Source organism: Danio rerio, chromosome 8, assembly GCF_052040795.2.
Source record: "Danio rerio strain M-AB ecotype USA chromosome 8, GRCz13ab, whole genome shotgun sequence".
In the NCBI taxonomy this organism is placed as follows: domain Eukaryota; kingdom Metazoa; phylum Chordata; class Actinopteri; order Cypriniformes; family Danionidae; genus Danio; species Danio rerio.
Window position 1 is genome coordinate 32,622,501 of NC_141028.1, and position 23,391 is coordinate 32,645,891.

Below are 23,391 nucleotides of genomic sequence, written 5' to 3' on the forward strand. Positions count from 1 at the left end.
TACTTCTGCATCGAGTGATTGGCGTGACCCACAGCGCCTGCCTTGTGCATAGCCATTTTACAGTGCTGGGATAGTTGGGGTTAGGGTTGGGGCGAGGGTAGGCCTTAAAAATAAAATTTATTGTGTAATTTAATAAATAAATCAATAATACTTGGTATAACTACTATTTTTACAGTAGTGTGGTGGTTGAGGTGGGGGTAGACATTAAAAAAATACAATAAATAGGAAATGTAATAAATAATATTAATAATTCTCGTTATCTTCCGGCCGCAGCCGTATCCGATCTAGCAACAACCTCTCAGCACCGCCCACGCTCGTCACAGCTAGCAAGCTGACCAATCACAGAGCTTGCGCTACGCGTTATTGTGAAGTGTAGTTACATTATTTGAGAGGTGCATAACAGCGTCGGCGTCAGCCACGGCAAGTGCTATGCGACCGCATACAGGCTGCACCGAGCATACGCTTGCCCTTGACACAGAAGTATGAATCAGCCATGATAATTTCCAACGTACTAATACATTATTGAAATTAAAATTAGATCTTATAAAAATATTAATAACTATAAAAACTGCAACAAAAATATTGCTATTATTAAAATATTGCTATTGCTAAAAGAAATTGCTATTTAACACATTAACTAATGTTAACCAATTAGACCTTACAGTGAAGTGTTTCAGTGAACTTTTTCTCTATTTCTTTTGCAGGTGCAGGAAAGACAACTCTTTTGAACTACATATTAACCGAACAACATAATAAGCGAATAGCTGTCATACTCAATGAATTTGGGGAAGGTAAGTTATAAGACAAACAACAAATAAACAATCAAAAAGGCCTCTAGCCTAGTTCTTGTACCTTTTTCTTTTATGTTGACTGTCACATTGGGTTTGTCACTATTATAACCAGAAGAGGGCAGCAAAGCGCTCTGTTTCCAAAAGCTGCAAGCTAGAGTAGCAGGTCCCATTTGTGAAAGACCCACATTTTGGACTCTTTAGTCTCATGTTTATCTTTTGTGTTGCCTATTTATATATAGTATAGTGTATACAATTTTTCCATATTTTAATTTCATTTGCATCATGTTCATACATTTTGATTAAAAGAGCAAAGATTATGGATGGCCAAAATTCCAGAGATTGCGTTTTTGGCCTGTTTTGCACTGAAGTTGCTAAAAGTTTGAAGTCGTGTTGTGGTCTGATTTTTTTTGCAGGGAGCGCTCTAGAAAAATCTCTAGCTGTGAGTCAGGCAGGAGAGCTGTATGAAGAGTGGCTGGAGCTGAGGAACGGCTGCCTGTGCTGCTCTGTCAAGTATGCATTTAAATACCTTTAAATACTGGAACAAAGTGTCTAAAACTCAGGAATATGTCAGGATTCAGAAATGTTTATTTACTGAGTAGTCCAGTTGTTGATGTGATGAAAGACGATTTTCACCAATGATTTGGAGCCAGATTAGTGGGGAGGGGGGGTGTCGGAATTTTTTAAAAGTTAGCAGTGTTGTTATGTAGTTTTTACACAAAGAATTTGTAGATCTATTTGTAAAGTCCTTTTACTTTTGTAATCTTTGTTGCAGTAATGATTGTTCAACAATGGGGAAAAAAAAACATTTCTGCTATATGCAGAAAGACCCACATTTCCTTTTTGTCCCCTGAATATGTGTACAGTTTGACAGTTTACTTTTGTAGGCAATGGGCTATATGCACACAAAATCTTAATTTTCAGCCAGGCAGCCCAACAGCTTCTTTCCATTACAAAATTGTCCTGTTTTAGATCTGATTTCTTTCAAAATCATCGAACTTCACTGCCTGTTAGGTATACGATTTAAAGTGGGTCTCAGATTGGACAAGAAGCACTGCATTAATTTCCATTTCCCCCCGCCATGTCTTTTAATGTGACAGTATTTTCAATGGAATTTCAATGGTCATGCCTGATGCTACTGACGGCGCTAGTGGTGACAATGGTCTTTCATCTCGTTTTACACTTGAACAACTAAATGAATGCTTAAATCTGTTTAACTGAATATATTGTAATTACATTACAACATCGATAATGTAAAAACAACCTTGTGAAATTGAAAAGAGTCACATTAAGCTTTCACTGGAAGTTTATCGTTGGCTTTAAAACTCTAGCTGTGCATAGAGCCCATTGAATTAAACCATATAGAAGATTTATTTTATTTTATTATTATCTTTTTAAGTGGTCATTTTTGATTTATTGGTTGATTTTTTTAATTTTATTTATTTTTTTTGCCTTTATTGGGATAGAGAGAGGGTGGGATTGGGAAATATTCGTTCTCTAATATTAATTATTAATATTAATGATATTTTCTCACTATTTATTAATTTTTTAAAAAATATTTCATTGATTTGACACTGATTCACCCAAATGAAGTCAACTTTGAACCACAGAATTATTATTGGGCTTCTGTTTCAAATAATAATTGCTGTTCTTTTGAGCTTTTTCCATTCATCAAAAAAATTGATAAAAAAAACTTTCAGCTTTTAGCATTGATACAAAATCTGTTTCTTAAGTGCCAAATTAGCATGTTTTAATGATACTGAAAAAAAAGAAAATAATGCTATTGATTTCTGATTAAGTATAGACCTTTTTAATGTGGTCATGTTATTGGCCCATGAATATTTCCTGCTTGTAATCAAACTATTTCATAACTGTAACAAGAGGCAATTCAATTCATAACTTCATGTTAAAACAGCAAACATAACATTATTCATCAACATGTGGCTCTTTTTTGGATTCTTGGAAGCTATAGAAATTAAACATGTAAAATAGGAAATACATTGTTATTGTTTACATCCCTCAAAAGGGTCTATATGCGTTCTCTGTGAGAATAAAAGACTCTTTAATAATCTTACAAATTCTACTTTTTTTGATAATAGTGTGCTAATACTGAATTACCTCAGATTATACATGTTCATTTACAGAGACAATGGCTTAAAAGCTATTGAAAATCTAATGGAGAAGAAAGGAAAGTTTGACTACATCCTTCTAGAAACAACCGGATTGGCCGATCCAGGTATTTCACTTGCACAAACAGAGAATTCCTTTCTCTATCTTAAAATCTGTTTATTAAACTTTTAGAAAAATCGTGGGATGGTTTTACAGGAAAATAGAAACAAATATTATTTCCAACCCTTTCCAGTTACACACAAAAATACACAAATAAATAGAAAATGAATACAAATAGACAAAGGGATAAAAAAAGCATACTTAGTGTCAGTTATGTATAAAGTATATGTTAGATTGTTCACATTTTAAAAAAAAACCCATGTACACGTCAACAAACAGAAATTATACCCATACAGAAAATCCTCTTCGATGTAATAGTTTTGGGATTGATTCCTCATCTGTCATCCATCTTGCTTTAAGTGTTAGTTCACCCAAAAATGAAAATTCTCTCACTTATTCAAACATGTATCCTTCTGTTGAACTCAGCAGAAAATATTTTTATATATTAGTAGTATTTTTTTTTTTAGGTCAAAGGCTACTTATTTCAGACATTTCACAAAATATATATTTGTTTTCAACAGAAAAAAAGAAACTTATACAGGTTATTACAAGTGAAGGGGATAAGTTAATAGTACATGGAAACATCCATACACACTCATTCCCTCACATACACTACGGCCAATTCCATTCACCTAAATTAGTCTTTGAACTGTGGGGGAAACTGGAGTACCTGGAGAAAACCCACGCAAACACAGGGAAAACATACAAACTCTACACAGAAACACCAACTGACCCAGCCGGGTCTCGAACCAGCAACCTTCTTGCTGTGAGGCGACCAGGAGGCGACAGTGTTAACTACTGAGCCACCATGCTTTTTTAAGAAATATCCCTTTAAATGTTACATTTTATCATAACATTTAAAGGGATATAAATATATTGCTAAAGACAGTTTGGACAACTTTGTGAATTCTCTCCTTCACTGTGAGGTAATTGATAGTGAAACCGAGATCAATGGAAAGGCAGGAAAGGTCAGCATCTTTGCAGCCTGGTGGTGTATATGAGTGACACAAGCTCTTCTTCACTGTCATTGGCTGAGACAGGCCTGTCACTCACAGGGCCTCAGGGGGATAAACCCCTCCCTCTTTCTCAGCAGATGCTTGTGGGCTGAACGCTTTCTGCATCTGATGTCTTTCAGGAACATTGCCTTCATTACACTTCTATCAAAAATTTATAGTGCTTTCTTATTCTACCCTGACAGTTTGACAAAACTCCATTATTCGAACAAGAGGGCCTCAAATTGTAACACAGAACTGTGAAATAACTTTTACAAGAAAAGTTGGGAAGCATGGAAACAAACAAAATATACCTTGTAGCTGCAAAATTTTAAGCCGCCTGTAAAATTCATACCTGCACCCACAGCCTGTTTGAGTTCTTTTATTTCAGGTTTAAGGCTAGAAAGTGTTCAGTAGTTTGATAAACATGATCACACAGTCTAATAATTTGAACAAAATGAAACATATTCTACTGCACAAACAACATTTTGGGAATACTTTCTAACAGCGATCATATAGTTGAGTTTTTTATATTTACAACAAATAGTTAAAGGACTGTAGTTAGCTGTTTAAATCGCACATCATTAGCCTTTTGTGATTTTGTTATTTATGTTTTTTTAAACCAGGAGCTGTTGCCTCAATGTTCTGGGTTGATGCTGAATTAGGAAGTGATGTTTACCTGGACGGTAAGAAACTATGCTAGCAACTGACTCAGATTAAAGAGTTAGTTCACCCAAAACTGAAAATATTTTAGTGGTTTTATTGTCAGTATAATAAGGTATTTTCATTTCCCATGTAGGTATTGTTACCGTTATAGATGCTAAATATGGGTTGCAGGTGAGTTGTTGATTCGTTCAATCAAACCACTCTAACTACATATGTAAACTGAAATTTTGAAGTTTGAAGTTGAAATTTTTTATTTAATTTATTGCATTGGCAGGGTTTGCATTTGATCAGTGTATAACCCACGACAATAAATAAAAACAACAAAGGAAATGGAACAAAAATAATAATAATAAATAAATGTAGATGTAGATATTATTAAATGAATAATGTAGAAGTTAATAAATCTATGAATTTCTCATAAATTACATTTTAATGAGCATAAAAGTATTTTAATTGTTTGTTCAGCATTTACTAATGTGTTATTAATATCCAAATTTTGCTTGCTAACATTAGTTATTGCACAGTGAGTTAGCCAACACTATCAATTAATGACTGTATTTTCATTATTTAACATTAACAAAAATCAATATATACTGTCATATATGTATTGTTTCGTTTATGTTTATGTCCAAATAAATAGGAATAACAAACAACAGTAAACATTTTTAAACTACATACTCTACAAACAAGTTTGTTTATGACTATGCATAAAGAAATAATATAATAAGGAAATACCAGTTTGCAACAATATTCGGTATGAGAAGTAGAGATGCACTGCAGTTAAAATTCTGGGCTGAAATCAAAACCAAATATTCTAAATGCACTTGGCTCAAAAGCTGAACCAAAACCAAAAGTGCTTTGAAAATTCACTTATTTAAAATGCACTTATTTAAGCATACTTTGCTGTTTCGATGAGCATGTGGGGGTTATGCAGAGAGACTGTAAATATACATGTACATAAATTGAAGATCCACAGAGGGAATTTTGAGCTTTTTTGAACATTGGCCACATTATGTGTGCAGGCTAGTCAACGTTGCACTCCACTGCTTTTGCACTTTGGTTAGCGCAGCAGCGACAAACCACTCTTGTGTAGCAGAAGTCATTCAAATGAATGAATTTCATAGCGCAGCGCTTTCCCTGTCCAATGTGAAAGCTGCTTCACATTGTACAGTGACTACAGCTGGAGGGAGATTGAAAGCAGCGCACTGAACACTGCTATGCAGTTCGGCACAGCATAGCCTTTATTTTTCAGCTCATGTTTTTCTCTTTCTGCCAAAAATGTCCCCAATGGACCCTTTTCACAAGTCTTTGATTTTTAGATTTTTTTTAAACGTATGAACATTTATGTGTATTTATGCCTTTCTATCAAATGACAAAAAAACAAATTATTGCTTGTGCAAGGCATTTGAAATGCTGTGTCTATGGGGCTAGGACAGAACATTTGACATTCTCCCTTCTAGTTGCCGTTATCAGTCTCACACAATTTCTTTCCTTTTTCTGAAAGTCTTGATAACACCATAATGGAGTTTTCCTTTCATCATTTCAGCAAATAAGATTGTAAAAAAAATATTTGTTGTACTTTCCTATTCACTGTGCTCTAAGTTTACCCAACTATGACAACTTTGGCTACTGAGAAACCTGGAAATTTGAAAAGGGTCCATAAAGAGTGGCCAATAATTCGATAAATCCCTACTAACAAACTAAAACCAATGGAAGTGATTGAGACCAGAAGTCTCAAGCCAAAAAGTTTCCAATTTGATAAAAATAAGGTTAAAAATAAAGTTTTAAAAAACTGAGATTTTTATTTACATTTGCTGCTTATGAAGTGTTAATCCTCAGCCTAGATCGTGTCTCGCTGAAACATCTCCCCCTCTCCGCTCCTCTTCACACCTCAGGATGGGAGCAGGACAGTGGCTCTGACACCTGGATAATAGGCTGCAATTCAGTGGTGTCATTCCTGTCGAGTCAGACTTTTTATTGCTGGGCTGGCACCTCCACACTCCGGCCCTCCGGGGTCTTGCCAGCGACTGTTGAGGTGAAGATGCATAGAAACCCACGAAATAATGGATATCAAGGCAAATCACTTTAATGGGCCTGTCAGCCTTGGTCCTGCTCTTTCATTGTCATTTGATATGTTCATCCTTACAAGAGATGTTTCAGAGGTGGAGGGTTTGACATGCCCATCAGGTGTCTTCATGTTCCTTGATTTTTTTTAGCGTCGGGTTGAAATGTGTGGACAGATGATGAGACTTGTCTCAATGTTATTACGTATTGAAGACAGACAATGAGACACGGTCAGCAGAGACCACTGGAGACACGTAGTGGAAAATAAATAGGATTGTTTTCAATGCACAAACTGTTCTAAAGTTATAGTCTCCTGGAAATTGGATTTCTTTTTTAAAAAGAAATGCATCTTGTAATAGTAAAGGTGTCAGTTTGCTGATCTGAGTGATGTTAAAGACATTGTCAGGTGGGAAACCGGACAGAGCAGAGGATAAGATGGGAAATATTCTTGTTGCATTGGATGTTAAAAATAAAATTGTTCTGGCCTGAAATTGGGTTTGCGTTCAGAGCTGCCACTATAAATAGGCTCGAATATCATTTGAAATCTGTTGGCATCAACTTGTGTTGCTTGGCAACCATAAACGTCTGGTAAACAACTTTACTTATTTTGCTTGAATAATTATTTATTTTCTTTTATGTTATGAATTAAATTGACTGTTTATTGCACATTGGAAAGTTGACAAAAAGCTTATTTTACACTTTAAAAGCGGTACGCCACTATGCTATTTCTGTTGAGATTTTTGTAAAAAAGTTTGCGGATTTATGCAATATGATTTTGGGAGTATCATAACTAAAACCTTTTTTTAATAACTAAAAACTTAATATATGACATAAAAATACTACCTTTGAGTTTTTTTCATTTATTTAGTTTAAAAGACATGAATATTACTTTACTAGCTGTATTGTAAATAAATCATATGACGGTTTTCATCCATTCATTCGTTCATTCATTTTCTACTGTTTTTTTGGGGCCGGGGTGCGGGGGCAGCAGTCTTACGAGAGAACCCCAGACTTCCCTCTCCCCAGACACTTCCTTCAGCCTCTCCGAGTGACATAGTCCCTCCAACGTGTCCTGGGTCTTCCCCAAGGCCTCCAGATGGGACATACCTGGAACACCTCCCTAGGTAGACGTTCGAATCAGAAGCCCGTGCCACTGACTTCTCTCGATATGGAGGAGCAGCGGCTCTACTCCGAGCTCCTTCTGGGTGACAGAGCTCCTCACCCTATCTACAAGGGTGCGCCCTGCCACCCTTCGAAGAAAACTAATTTCAGCTGCTTGTATCCGAGATCTTATTCGTTCTGTGATGATCCAAAGCTCATGACCATAGGTGAGAGTAGGAACATAGATTGACCAGTAAATCGAGAGCTTCGGCTTTCGGCTCAGCTCCTTCCTTACCACACTGGACTGGTACATCGGCCGCATTAATGCTGCCGCTGCCCAATCTGCCTGTCAATCTCATGTTCCATCCTTCCCTCACTTGTGAACAAAACCCTAAGATACTTGAACTCCTTCATCTGGGGTAGTACATTCCTCCAACCTGGAAATGGCAAACCACACTTTTCTGGTGGAGCACTATAGCCTCAAACTTGTAGGTGCTGATTCTCATCCCAGCCGTGTCACACTCTGCAGCAAACCGCTCCAGTGCATGCTGAAAGTCCATGTTCGATAAAGCCAACATAACAACATTGTCTGTGAATAACAGTGATGAAATCCTGTGGTCCCTGAACCGGACACCCTCCAGCCCAAGGCTGCGCTTTGAAATTCTGTCCATATAAAAAAATTTATATTAGTCACATATTAGTATAAACGATTTTATATAAGGCAATAATATTACTGAAAATAATATAAAAAATTGAATAAGTATAAATTTCCACACATTTACAGAAGTAAATAAATAGACTTAATGATGGGCTACAAATCTGCAGATTTCTGCTCGTGCAGATTCCGTGTGGGACTAGTCATCAGTTAAACTCAAGAGAACTGTTTTCTGGACAAAACAGCAGCAGAAAGATGGAATAAAATACCCGCGCATATTAGAGAGAGTACCACTTTTAATCATTTTAAAACTGTTCCTAAAGTTTGGCTCAAAGAAATTGGCTTCAAGTTTGGCTTAAAGAATTTGATTTCATTTTATTAACTATGATTAATTGTATTGTAAGTGTATATTAGCTGTATACACATGTAAATTAGCTTTATAGTTAACTTTGGCACAACATGTCCTGTTGTACACTGTCCCTGTATAAATAAATAAAATAAATTAAATCAAAAAGTATTTAGCTTTATTTTAAGGCATAACAAAGTGGACTTCATTGTATAAAAGGATACATATACACATTAATGGTGTGTCTGTTTTACAGCATAATTGTTACTATTATTATTATTTATGTTTTTTAATAATTATTTAGTGCTGTTATCCCAAGTAGATAATATAATGCCTGGTATTTATATTATTTTGTCCTAATAAGTTAAAAAACTAAAAGTAAAAATCAATTAATGCTATTGAATTTAGAAGTCACAACATACAAATGTAAATTAATCATAGAAACGTTTTTGATGAAAATGCTGTAAACTAATGTGATGATTTTACAGTTCTCGATGATCATTAATTAATTTCATTACATTTTTTTATTATTACGATGTTGCCATTGCTGATAACCAATAAAGAAATTGCAAAAAACACTAAAAATCAAAATGAATAAATTTTGAAATACTTTAAATGCAAAGTGAGTTTAGGCATTATAATATAATAGAACAGAATATAGTATAATAATATAATATGATATAATATAATATAATACAATATAATGTAATATACACTATAAATGCATGCTCATTAAAAACTACTCAATATTTCCATTTAACAATTTAATCAATTAATAAAATTGTTAACAGTTTGTCCGCGGGGTCTTAAAAAGTATTAAATGTGATAAATCAATTAATAGAAAAATTAAGGCCCTTAAAAAGTATTAAAAGGTCTTAATCGCAAGGTCTTAAATTTTGTTCAAATTTTGTTCAAAAAGGTTTTGAAATTAACTGTAGGATTCCTGCAAATACGCTGGTATAATAAGGAGGTATTTTTGGTACTCGTTGTTTTTGCTAAAATATAAGATTTTTTCGAACACATTTATTCTAAACATTTGCATTAAATGTCATTAAATTGTCATTTTTATTTGTCTTGTAGCATCTAACAGAAGAAAAGCCTGAAGGTCTTATCAATGAAGCTGCCAGGTAAAACCGTACTTCTAATTAATCAGCATTTAAATACAGTACAGAATCATGCTCATTATCCATCACTGAAAAATCTACCAAGTCAGATGTTCACAAGCCCCTCTTGTGTGGTCTTTCAGAGCACTATTTGGGCCTGTTATCTCTATCAAACATTACAGCTGGTGCTAATGTTTGTGCAAAAACATATCCGATTGCACCCTGCCTCACCTGCTGCGGTCCAGCTTGTTTTTGTTGGGGTTTGGAGGCACGTTGGAATGTTCACAAGTGTCAGAGCCCATAAAAACTGCTTCTGCTCTCTGTTTATGTTTTTCTAAATCACAAAATGGTGGCGCCTTTTGAGTATGACATAAACCATGCCACACACAGACCACTGGACAACAGGCAGGGGGAAGGAGGAGACGCAAGAAAGACTGTTTACACACATTTGGATACAAAGGGAGAGTGAGACACCGGACGCTAAGCAATAAACCGAGTGACAAAAGAGAAATAGCTGTTCTTCTACTGTATTGTTCTATTGATGTTTTGTATGAGTGTAATCACACATACTTGAGTGCGGCAACTGGATTCTAATTACAATGAGTATTTTTTTAAAAGGTCATGTGGGATTTTAAAGTGCCCTAATATTCCCCCACAACAGTTTAAATCCAACTAAGGTCAGAACACAGAGAAATCACAGAGAAAACACAAAAATTCAGATATTTTAGATGAAATCTGAGAGCAGCAATGGTCCTGACTTTTTTAAAGTGCAGAAAAAAGCAAAGAAATCTTCGAAACAGACCATATGTGGACTGTCAATATGGATATTATTATGCTATAATTTTGTGCAAACATCCGGGTGTCCACCAATTCTTATAATGTCTTAAATCTCAAAAACTAAATTTTTGGCCTTATAAAGTCTTAAATTTACTGCAATATTGTGTTGTTTAGGTTTCAAATCATTTTAAACAGGTCTTAATTTTCCTTTATTCATCTAAAGCTATACCTAATCTGGCCAATACCCATACAATCGCCAACAATCCATCTCAATGAGACTTTTACCTTTTTATTTAAAAAAAAATATTTTAACTCTATTTAACTAATACTGCTGAGGACACTGGCATTGTTGTGCATACGTTTAGCTTAATATAGTTTTTTAAACATTTCTCCATTTACTTTTTATTGTTTTAAAGTAAGGTTATGTTGAAAAAGATGTACTAAAAACACTAGAGCCTGTTTGTTTTGACAAATTGTTTAAAATATGTTGCTAAGTATTAACTGAATTATAATAGTTTTAATAGTGCAAGTAAAAATCTTTTCCAACTGAGCCAATGGAAAGAATCCTTAGCCCTCTAAAAGAAATCTGCAATTTCAATTGTAATGCTCTTAAAATGTCTTAAAGTCTTAAAATTAACTCGGTGAAACCTGCAAAATCCTAAACCGTAAAACAAAAACAACAATTTTATTCAAAAGTTTGTTCTCCTCAGTTTCAGTATAATGTGCATGTTCATGAGAGTGATGTTCTTTTTATGCAAGTCGCGCTGGTGACGTTTACCTCAGATCTGTGCTTTGTTTCAAACAGAGGAAGTCGAAGTTGAATATGTGCGCTATACTGTTACTGAGGAGAACAAACTGTTGAAAAAAAGTCTTATGTGCACACAAAAGTATAGCTTGATAATCTTCCTATTGAACAACTAAAGACACATTTTCTGTTTAGACATACCTTAGACCATACCTTTGTATGGGACAGAATTGTACCTTAAGACAAAGAAACATATTTGTAAAGTTGCAGTTTGTACCTTAAAGGACATTATTTGTACCATTGGAAACCAAAATTTACCTTTGATTTTTAAAACCTGCATATACAAAATCGTACCTTCATTAAAGGTACACATATTATCTATAAAGGTATACCACAACAGTGACAAGACAATTTGTACCCAAACAGTGTCAAAAATGCTTACAAAGCATTTATTTAAAATGCCTTTAATGTTTAGTTTACAACACCTATAATATACCTGTATGTTTTACCAGTTGTTCTGTAATATTTTGTTATAGAACTTAATAATTAATGTTTTTCTCTTTCTTCTAGAAATAATTTATCAAATCACTTTGCCTTTCCAGTCATTTTTATTTTCATAGGTATTGTAATAAAGAAAAAGTTGATCAACACTTTTGTATCTTTTATATGGGAACAATTGTGTTCCTTCATTTCAGTTCACCACAAAAGGTACAGAACAGTATAATAAGAGGTCTTTTCTGTACCGTATAAAGTACAGATATAAAGTAAGTCTTTACAAAGGTACAAAACTGTTCCACAAGGAACATTATTTGTACCACTGTGTACCTTTTTTCTGAGAGTGTATAGTGGATCACAGAGGCCAGAGATTTCATCCAAAAGAACCTTTTATTGTGTTTCAAAAATGAACGAAGGTCTCTCGTGATTGAAAAAACATGCAAGTAAGTAATTATTTACAGGATTGTCATTTTTGTGTGAATAAACTCTTCAAAAGGTCTGTAAAGCCCTCCCTTGCATAAGCCAGCTCTGCTCTGATTGGTCAGCTGGCATAGTCTGTTTAGATTTTTTTTGTGTCGTGAAATAAACAAATGTATTACTTTGATCATGTTGACATAAATCGGTAGCATCCAAAAGATTAGAAAATTGTTTCTTTTGTGAGACAATATTTGTGTTTATCATGCACCTTTTTAATGAACAACTTTGCAGACTTTACATTTGCTGTTTGTTCAAACTACTTATATAAATTGAGCTGAAACAACAATATTCTTATGCATTTTGTGGGGACAAATGAATTGTTTTATGTTCAATCTACTTAAATTTGTACTTAAACTACTACTTAAACTTATCATTTAACTTAATTCCTTCATGTTGTCCTAACAAAAAATAGGTTGTGTGGAACCCAGTGAAGGACAGCTGCATTACAAACTGCAAAAAAATACATATTTTTTTATTCAAATCTCATATGACTTGCTCTCTTGCACTGAACTCTAAACCTTCCTTCCAATGGCACTTCTAGACGCCAGATTTTAGTTTTATTAATATTTGCATGCTGAAGGTTTGTAAAGGGAAATTTGTTCATACAAAACTATACAAATTTATATATACAAAAATATTTTTCTACAAAAGTATGATTTAATTTTTTTTCTGGCTGATTTCAGTTTTTTTTTATCATGGACTGATAAAGAGACTCAAATGTGCTGTTAGCTTTTCATTATCATATGTTAAAAAACAAAAAAGTCAAACACGTTTAGATAGAAAGGAAGAGTGAGACATTCAGCTCTGAGCAATGAGGAGAGTGAGAAAAGAGAGAGTTGTTTCTGTACTGTATTGTTCTATTGATGTTTCGTTTGATTGTAAGGAACTGGATATGCACTGAGGTGGCTGTGATTTCAATTAGAACACAATCTTGCTGTTAATTTTCTCAAAAATAAGTTTATTTCCTGCATTGACACATAAATCGTGACTTTATCAGCTTTTACACACACCAAACTGCACAGTTTGTTCATATCTGCTTACTAAAGAATTTTAAACAGGCGTTTCATTATACACAATTTGCCTGATTATATACAGCATATTAATCCACAAAAAAGGGTGCAAATATATTTACTTCTGCCTCTCTACTGTATTCTTTAATATTTATGGGGGGATTAAAAGAGATAGCTGAAACCCTAATACTGTATATCAATAAATTAAACAACAACACACTCAGACACATTTATATACAAAAAGAGAGTGAGACATTCAACACTGAGCAATAAAGAGAGTGACAAGAGTACTGTATTGTTCTATTGATGTATTGTACGACCAATCACACATACTTGTGTACAGCAGCTGGAGATTTGCTTTTTATGACGATTAATCCATATGCGGCCCTCTGAGGTGTCGACAGCCTTTGTCGTATAGAAGGTTAGGTTTAGTTTGGCTGCATTTGTCGGGTAGTTGTGAATGGTTTTGAATTTTTCTGTCTTTTATTTTTGTTTTTAGACAGATTGCTCTCGCTGATCTTACCATCATCAACAAGACTGATCTGGTGCATGAGACGGAGCTGCTGAAGCTCAGAGATACAGTGAGGTGAGAACTGGAGGGTTATATACTCTTGTGTTTTGTTATTAGAGATACAGGTCTTAAAGTCTGGCTGATTCTGAGAGAGCAATGAATATTAAACCAATATTTGGTCAATTCTAGTAATATTATGTTGTTTAAATAAATGTAAAAATATCTTATTAGACATGTACTGATAATCATATTTCTGTGTGATATTGCTAATAAGGGTTTCAACGACAAATGGACAAAATTCTAACATTTTATACTATTGGTATTTTATAGAATATATTAGTACTAATAGCATTTTATACTGTTATTATTATCTAAATAAATTAATTAATTAAAATCCATAAATGATACAAGTACATATCAGCATCACAACATATAAATCAATATGAAAAACAATCTTATTTATTTTGAGATTTGTTATTACATTTATTAGTATTGCATTATTATGACAATTTATTATTAACTTTTATTTTTAAAATTATTAAATTAGCATTTCGAAGCATAATCAATACTTTTATCTTTAAAATGAATCATTTAAATGTTTTAATTGTTTTTTTATTAACTGATCTACTATATAAGTATATTCATGCATCAACATTATAATGTATAGTATATAAAATGGACATTTTCTTTCTGCATTACGTACTAGAAAAAATATTTATTATAATTATTTTATAGACTTCCTTGTGTTTGCCTCACATTTCTCTTCTTCATTATAGATCAATAAATGCACTTGTAAAGATTTTGGAGACACAAAAGTCCAGGTGAGAAGACAAAATATATGTCACATTGTATCATAATGTATTTTTAAACTTAAATCTATGTGAACAAGACCCTGCATGCTGCAAACATCTTTCAACATACATTTAAAGCAGGATTAATCAGATATTAGTCTAATATATATATATATATATATATATATATATATATATATATATATATATATATATATATATATATATATATATATATATATATATATACACACACACATATAATTTCTTATGGTGTGTCCAAGACTTCATTCATTTGATCTTTTTGCAATAATTGCAATAAAAAAGTACAGTTTACAATGACTGTGATTTGTTTTTGATATTTTTTTCAAGTATAATTTATTCCTGTCATGGCACAGCTGAGTTTGTTTTATTCTTAAATCATTCTAATATGCAGATTTTTGTGCTCAAGAAACTTTTATTGTTATTCTCGATGTTAAAACTACTTCATATTTTTGTATTAACATTTTTCAGATTTTTTTCTTAATAAAAAAACCCTACTATAAGATAAATTATCTCGTAATAATGTAAATCAAATAAAATTATTATTTGATTACATCTCCTTTCATATTTTTACCTTAAACAAATATTATCTGTAGGTGTATTCAACCATTATTTTATCTGTTACTTACAGATAAAATGTATAAATAAATGATTCACTTTATTTGTGTTTTCCCTCTCCACAGGGTTGATCTATCTGAAGTATTAGACTTGCATTCTTTTGACACTAAAGATGGTGAAAGGTAAGCGTTTTCCTGCAAGAAAACTTCCAACAATTACACTCACTGAAGTATACAGTTGCAAATCTATTCAGCAGAGGACTATTATGTGTATCTGCCAAAGATCAAACACTCTATTACCTCATGCTAATGACTTAAACAAAAAAAATGAACCTCTTTTTAGGAGTAATTACAGTGAGACGGAGTAAATATGAATGGCTGAGCCCAGCTGCGGAGGATTATGACCGCTGTCCGTAGTTAAAAGTACAGAAGCACCTCCACACAACACCTCCTTTCAGCCCTGACCGTGGCCCATTTGCCCCCTCCGAGCCCGGGTTGCTTGTCTGGGATGAACCCCCCTCTGGCTACTCACAGCCTGACGAATAATCCACACAGCTACGTTTGCCCACCCTGAGGGGTCAAAACCCAGCTCTCACACGCTTTCTTCTTTCTTTCTTTCTCTGTTAAGCTCAATCTTACAGTTGCTAAAGCCAAAAGCCTCTGCGCATCACACCAGCAGCGGGATTAAGGGCCGTCGGTGTTGTCAGAACCCCTTTGAAAGGTTTTAGCTGAGACTGTACATCTGTCTGATGCTCAAAAGAGGATGTTGTTTATTGACAGCATTTGACATCAATCAGTCTTGTGTTTAAGCCAGACACATGCAGGCAAAAAAAAACAAAAACATTTTGGGCTTTTTGTTAAAGGGCCCTTATTTTGCATCATAATCAGTCATATTTTGGTTTTGGGGTCTCCAACAACAGGCTGATTTGCATGCAAGGTCAAAAAACACTTTCATTGTCTTATAATATGCATTTATTTTTATATAATTATCCCAATGACTCCCATATGATTTGTTTAGTGTTTATTTGGTTCCCAAATCTCTCCTTTGCATGAGGCTAATATACGGTGATTGATCCAATGACCCAGTCTGTTGTGATTGGTCGACTAAGTTCAGCACGAGACAGAGAGAAATGCCCACCATGGCTATGAAGTAGCACACAGAGTTTGTGAGAGCCCAATGTAGGAATACAATAAAGCAATGCAGTTAAACACCAGCATATTACTCTACTCTTAAACCTAACCTCAAGTAATAACAACAACACATATTCAGTATTAAACCACACAGTGGAAAAAGTTATAGGAAACTATTTTGAAAATTGACCTTGCCGTGTGTAGGAACAGCTAATGGTGGCCATAGCAAAGGCAAACGGCAGAGGAAGATAAATCGGTAAAGGAGGAAGCGCGTGTCACATTTTGCGTGGTTTTGGACGCAATATGTGAAATAGCCCATAAAGATTTAACGTGCGTTCATATTTGGTTACGTACCATGTTGATGCGTTCAGGCAAAAGATCCGAACCCAACACGATTCGTTTATGAAGTCTGAGTCGACTATTTCATTAAAGAATCAATAGTTTTCATTCACTTAGTGCTGTTACACAATGTTTTTCAGTTTGATGAAAATTAAGTTATATATGTTTCTTTTTTTGCATTGTATGATTTTGTATGTTGACATTAATGTTTCATTAATAATTCATTATTTTATACACAATTTTCTGAAAATTTGCTATTCATATCCACTTTTGCAGAACTTTAATTCACCACACCTTATTTTAATTAATTCCACTGTATTGTTTTTTTTTTTTTTATCAGAATATATATACAATACATTGAATTTTTCTATATCGTGCCTATTCATGGCACGATAACCGGTTTCAATGTTTACAGCGGTTTAAAAAAAGTCAAGATTTTAAAACCGTTAAAGTTTTTGGTTATACCGTTCCTATGGTATACAGTTGAAGTCAGAATTATTAGACCCCTGTTTATTTTTTCCTCAATTTCTGTTTAACGGAGAGAAGATTTTGAACATATTTCTAAACATAATAGTTTTAATAACTCTTTTCTGATAACTGATTTATTTTATCTTTGCCATGATGACAGTACATAATATTTAACTAGATATTTTTCAAGACACTTCTATACAGCTTAAAGTGACATTTAAAAGCTTAACTAGGTTAATTAGGTTAACTAGGCAGATTAGGTTAATTAGGCAAGTCATTGTATATCGATAGTTTGTTCTGTAGACTATCAAAAAAAAAACATAGCTTAAAGAGGCTAATAATTTTGACCTTAAAATGTTTTTTAAAAAATTCAAAACTGCTTTATATAGCCGAAATAAAACAAGACTTTCACGATAAGAAATAATGTTATCAAACATACAGTGAAAATGTCCTTGCTCTGTTAAACATCATTTGGGAAATATTTGAAACGAAAAAAATGAGGGGAGTTTAATAAATCTGACTTCAACTGTGTTTACATTGTTTTTATGACGATAGTATTTCCAGCACAAAAGGGCCATCCACATCAAAAGCTACAGGTCAACCCACAGTTCAGGAAAAATTTGAAAAACAAATTGCTTATAAACCAACATCCAGGCATGCTATGAATCTGAACAGTGCAGTGGCTTACTTTTATATCCAAATAAAAAAGCAAAATATTCAAAAATGCCTTTTTATGTTGTAAAAAAATCGTAGTAATAAATAAAAATAATAGTAAAAAAATGAAGACAGCAGAAGTCAATTATTTTAAATATTTTGCCTAACATGGTTACTGTTCCAAAACATTTAAAATGTTTCTTAAAAATAAAATTAATTGTGTTAATATAAAAAAAAATATATTTTTAAATGTTTGGGTAAAAAACAACAAAAACTGTTTTCCTAGGATATTTAAAAAACACATATTTTTGGCAAGTAATAACAATACTGTGAAACCGTGATATTATTTATCCATGGTTATCATATTGTCAGAATCTTATACCGGTCCATGCCTGCTGTATACACTGTAAAAAGCGATTAGTTGGCATTACTTAAAAAAGGAGATTAAACTAACAAACTGTCAAAAGTTAAGTTAAATCAATGCGTTTACTATGCGTTAAAGTAAAATCAACTTGTTGCTTATATATACATATATAAATTTTTAAAGTAAAGACACTTGTAGATTAGTTGGTTTTACCTTAAAAAGGGAGACTGAACTCATTGCTTTAAAATTATTAAGTAAAAAAAAGTATGTGCATAATTATACAAGTTAAGTTAAATCAATGGGTTTACTGCCTTTTTAAGTAAAATCAACATGTTGCTTTTAAGGCAAAAGTAATCGCTTTTTACAGTGTATTTTATGTAATAATAAATAAAAAAATTGTTTACTATTTTCTGAATTATTGAGTGAGTCGAGATGCAAAAAGCTGCTTTTTAGTTACTTCAACCTTTAAATTTTAAAAATTAAAAAACTTTTTTTTTAAGTATGCACCTAGTTAACTTACTCTTTAGGATGACAGGTTTACTTACTTTTTTGTTGTCAACCAATTGCTATAAAAGCAATGAGTTTACTCAGCTTTTTGTTTTTTTAAGTTTAAAGTCTTTTACAGTGTGTGTAAAAACCCCTTTACGAAAACATTTGACTAAGATGTCAACAAAAGAAACATCAAGAGTGTTTAAACTTGACTTTATCACCTCAAATGTTCAGATTTTGTGCTTGGAATGTGTAAATATAAATATTATAATTCTTATTATAAGCAATGAATTGGGGAAAGTATTAAATTAGAAGTTAAGTTTTTCTGCTGTTCAAAAATCTTGAAAGATCTTGAAATCTTGTGCTCTGCAGGTTAACCAAAAAGCTGCAGCTGGTAAAAACAAGCCAACCTCACCTAGACAAGGTAAAAATCGCATTTGTTTTTCTGTTTTCTGGAAAAATAGATTCTCTTTCAACAAGGGTTTGTTTAAATACGGTCTCCTCTCCTTGAAGCAAACTCTCGGCTGGAGCTCTTATCATTAGATGGGTCAGTTTCCCGCATGCACCTCGGCTCTGTGTGGCCCTCCCCCTTCACTGCTCTTTTCATGTAAATGAGAGCCCTGTTTTCTCTTGTTATTCCAGGGGAAAAAAGGAAGTGTGTAACTTTTAACACAGACAAACAATGGTTTAAATATGTGTAAAGGGCCCATGTAACGCCCCAGAGAGGGCCAGCAGAATGGGCGCTAAAGCAGTACAAGTGTTTCTCACCAAGGGGAAATTTATTCAAGTGTCGTACTGACGCTTTTAAGAAGGCTGATGCTATTAGAAATGTTTTGGTGTATAAACAGAAATTATTCAAATCACTTATAATTGTCCTACTGGTGTGAAATCCATTTGAATCCGTCTTAAAGTTCTTAAAAAGTTTTTATCTAAAGCAAACTTTAAAAAGCTTATATGGAATTTTAAATTTCCCTGTAGAATTTCCTGCATGGTGTTAAAACATCAACTGTGTAATTATTTATTTTGGTGTTGTTTTAAGAACATAATTGTTTAATTTGGTAAGAGCATTTTAGTCACCAGAAGAGAAAGGCCAATTTACAGTGTAACATTTCAAATATATATGTTTTACTGTCTTAACAAATTGAAACCAATCACATCACAATTTTACCAGTGGTAATATAATTTTGTCTAAAATAATATCCAAATCCAAATAATATTATTAATTCTTAAAATTAATTCAAACTGTATTTATTTTAAATGATTATCTTTTGTGTTTTGTTTTTCATTTATTTGTTTAGAAATAATTTGCCATTTTATTTTTACAGCTGAAGTTGTGGGCTTAAAAAGTTATACTTTCAATGCAGCATGCAATGTAAATGTAAATAATAATATTATATATATTGATTATATATATATATATATATATATATATATATATATATATATATATATATATATATATATATATATATATATATATATATATATATATAAAAAATCAGTGAATTGTGATTTAGAAGTTGTCTTTGGTTTCTCACAGTTATTTGCTAAATTTGTGTTCATTCTCTGTGTTAAAGTTTTCTCTGAATGGTGAACATAAAACTCTTCTTTTCAAAGTGTTTTAAAAATATTTCAAGTTTTGAACTGTTTAATTTCCTTTTATTATTTCAGAGTATGCTGACTATAACATTTGAAGTACCTGGCAGTGTGTCAGAAGATCTTTTAAATATATTTATTCAGGTACAGAAACAACATTATACACTGTGTGTGTGTGCATATACAGATAAAGTCAGAATTATTAGCCCCCTGAATAATTAAAACCTCTGTTCATTTTTCCCCCAATTTCTGTTCAGAAAGAATATTATTTCAAAACATTTCTAAGCATAATAAATTTAATAATAAGCATAATCTCTAATAACTGATTTATTTTATCTTTGCCATGATGATAGTAAATAATATTTCACAAGATATTTTTCAACACACTTCTATACAGCTTAAAGTGACATTTGAAGGCTTAACTAAGTTAATAAGGTGAACTAGGCAGGTTAGGGTAATTAGGCAAGTTATTGTATAATGATGGTTTGTTCTGTAGACTATCGAAAAAATATAGCTTAAAGGGGCTAATAATTTTGTCCTTAAAATGGTGTTTAAACAACTAAAAACTGCTTTTATTCTAGTCAAAATAAAATTTTCTCCAGAAAAAATATATTATCAGACATACTGTGAAAATTTTCTTGCTCTGTTAAACATCATTGGTTAAAAATTTAGGAAAATTCAAAGGGTGCTAATAACTCTAACTTAAGGTGTGTGTGCATGTGTGTGTATAAAATATATATATATATATATATATATATATATATATATATATATATATATATATATATATATATATATATATATTATTGTTGTTTATTTTATTTAATTATTCATTTTGTTTGGTTATTTTTTAGGAACTTCTTTGGGAAAAAACATTTAAGAACAAAGCAGGATTGCCAATGACAGTTATTCGGTTAAAGGTGAGCATATTTTGTCATTTATCTCTATATTTTTCTAATTATACAGTGTAAAAAAATTGTCATTGTAATGAATATATTTCCTAATAATCCTTCAAAACCATGACTTTATCCTCTTATCCTCTTTTAATCTCCTAACAGATTGTCACATACAAAGACTCAAATATTTATCAGATCTATTATAAGTCTTTAAGAAGTTTTGGATGTGTTGTTTCAGGGGATCCTCTCGCTCCAGCAGAAGCAGAAGAAGGTGATGTTGCAGGGTGTCCATGAACTTTATGAGCTGGAAGAGACTCCAGAGTTTTGGGCAGATCAAGAGCCAAGACTCAACCGTCTCGTCTTTATAGGTAAATCTGTGCCTATATATATATATATATATATATATATATATGAATAAAAATTTTCCTGTTGAAAGCTTTAAAGCAGTACTCTATTGTAGGTGAATTAGGTAAAAAATGAACTAATAGTTTTCACTATCCTAAGTTGACACACATTTTTTGTAAGACAAGTTTTCTAAATTATTATGTTTAAATATGCAACTGAGGCATTATTTCATTTAAATATGCGCTGAATTACATACATTACTGAATGTTTAGTGAAGTCAGGTTCAAAAAGTATTGTTTATTTGTTTATAAAAATTCAAAAGGCTCAAATAAAGGCTTATTTGAAGGATCTATGGAAAAAAATTAAGTGTGTTTACTTGAAGTGTCCAGCCTTAAAAACAAATTTTATGTGTTCAAGGCAAAATGTAACATTTAATCTCTTTTCACTTCAGGTCGAAACCTTGATGGTGAGATTCTAAAGAAAGAGTTCATCTCCGCTGTGTCAAATAAAGACAGCGTCGAGTAGGTGATCTTGTCAAACATTGGTAAAATCTGTAAAAGCACAGCTGTTTTTTTTGCCACTCAAATGAATAACAGCTTTAAGGTTTTGGCCATTTCACAAAAAGTGACAACATTTTCACTAAATGTGAAATGTCTAAAAAAAAAGATTTCTTTTTTTCTTAAAAACAAATTGTAATTTATTTTACATGTTCACTATGGTTTTCTGCAAATACAAGTCTTCACATTTCATAAAAAATGAAATACTGCAAACTCCCTAGTGTTTATATTAAGATTATCTTGTTATTTAAACAACTCATTTGAGTGGTCAATTGCTCAATTTCCCAAGGCTTTTTCACAGTGTAAAGTGTAAGATAACAGCATCCAGTGAAATAAATGTTGTTTTGAGTTACTTCTTACTCTTCTAATGTGTTAAATGTGGTCTTTTTTCAATGTGAGAACCATCAGTACAATCACCCACTTAACACTGTGTGTGACAAGGTGAAAATGGAAATTTAACATGCATTGCAAAAGCTGTTTGTCAGAGTTGACATTTTGAGTATCTTTGGTGTCTTAAGCATTATGATAATTAAGAGTAAAAGAAAGGTTTAACTAACAAGATGCACAAAAAGTTCAAGGTAAAAAAAATCTTCCTGTTGAACAAAAAAAGTTTTCTCAATATTTTGTATTTATTTCATTCATTAACAACTATTTAAGTAATAATGTTACATAAGGTTCAATGCAGCATTTTCCAAATATATGTAAAAGTAGATTTAACAAAAAGTTCAACAAAAAAAAAACAAATGCAGTATTTTGCTTGTATTTAATTTACATTTCATAAATATTTAGCAATTTATTCTTAATGTTTAAAGTTACCAACTTACAAATCATTTGTATTAATTTTTATTAAATCAAAGTTTACAATAGACTTGATGTGTGTGCACGTGCGTGTGTATATATATATATATATATATGTATATATAGTTTTGTTGTTTACTTTTTTGTACATTATGAACATAAAATATTTATACATTCACCATCTTTTTAAAAAAAATTATGTAAATGTTTAAAAGCTTTACTGTTGGAAAGAGTTTTTTTAACAATATTTAGCATTTCCATTAATTAAATGTTTAAATATTTGTCTTTTTTCTTAAAGCTTAAGTTATGGCCTGTTGTAATATGACCAAACCTATAGGCTATATAGCATAATTTCGCAATTTCCCGACTTTATCACAATTATTTATCACATTCTGCATTATTTGC

General features: G+C 32.3%; 1 protein-coding gene across 2 annotated transcripts in view; it reads left to right on the forward strand.

Moving 5' to 3' along the window:
- Positions 1–22,552, forward strand: part of zng1a (Zn regulated GTPase metalloprotein activator 1A) — a 24,463-nt gene extending 1,911 nt beyond the window's left edge. Inside the window, exons 3-16 of one of the 2 annotated variants that reach the window (XM_087263065.1) lie at positions 705–791; positions 1,205–1,301; positions 2,933–3,024; positions 4,636–4,695; positions 4,809–4,846; positions 9,922–9,968; positions 13,948–14,034; positions 14,736–14,780; positions 15,476–15,532; positions 19,167–19,218; positions 20,466–20,534; positions 21,245–21,310; positions 21,525–21,654; positions 22,083–22,547. In XM_087263065.1, coding sequence (XP_087119191.1) covers positions 705–791; positions 1,205–1,301; positions 2,933–3,024; positions 4,636–4,695; positions 4,809–4,846; positions 9,922–9,968; positions 13,948–14,034; positions 14,736–14,780; positions 15,476–15,532; positions 19,167–19,218; positions 20,466–20,534; positions 21,245–21,310; positions 21,525–21,654; positions 22,083–22,156 — 1,001 coding nt within the window. In that variant the 3' untranslated portion in view covers positions 22,157–22,547. 2 annotated transcript variants of the gene reach the window in all.
- The last annotated feature ends 839 nt before the right edge of the window (positions 22,553–23,391 follow it).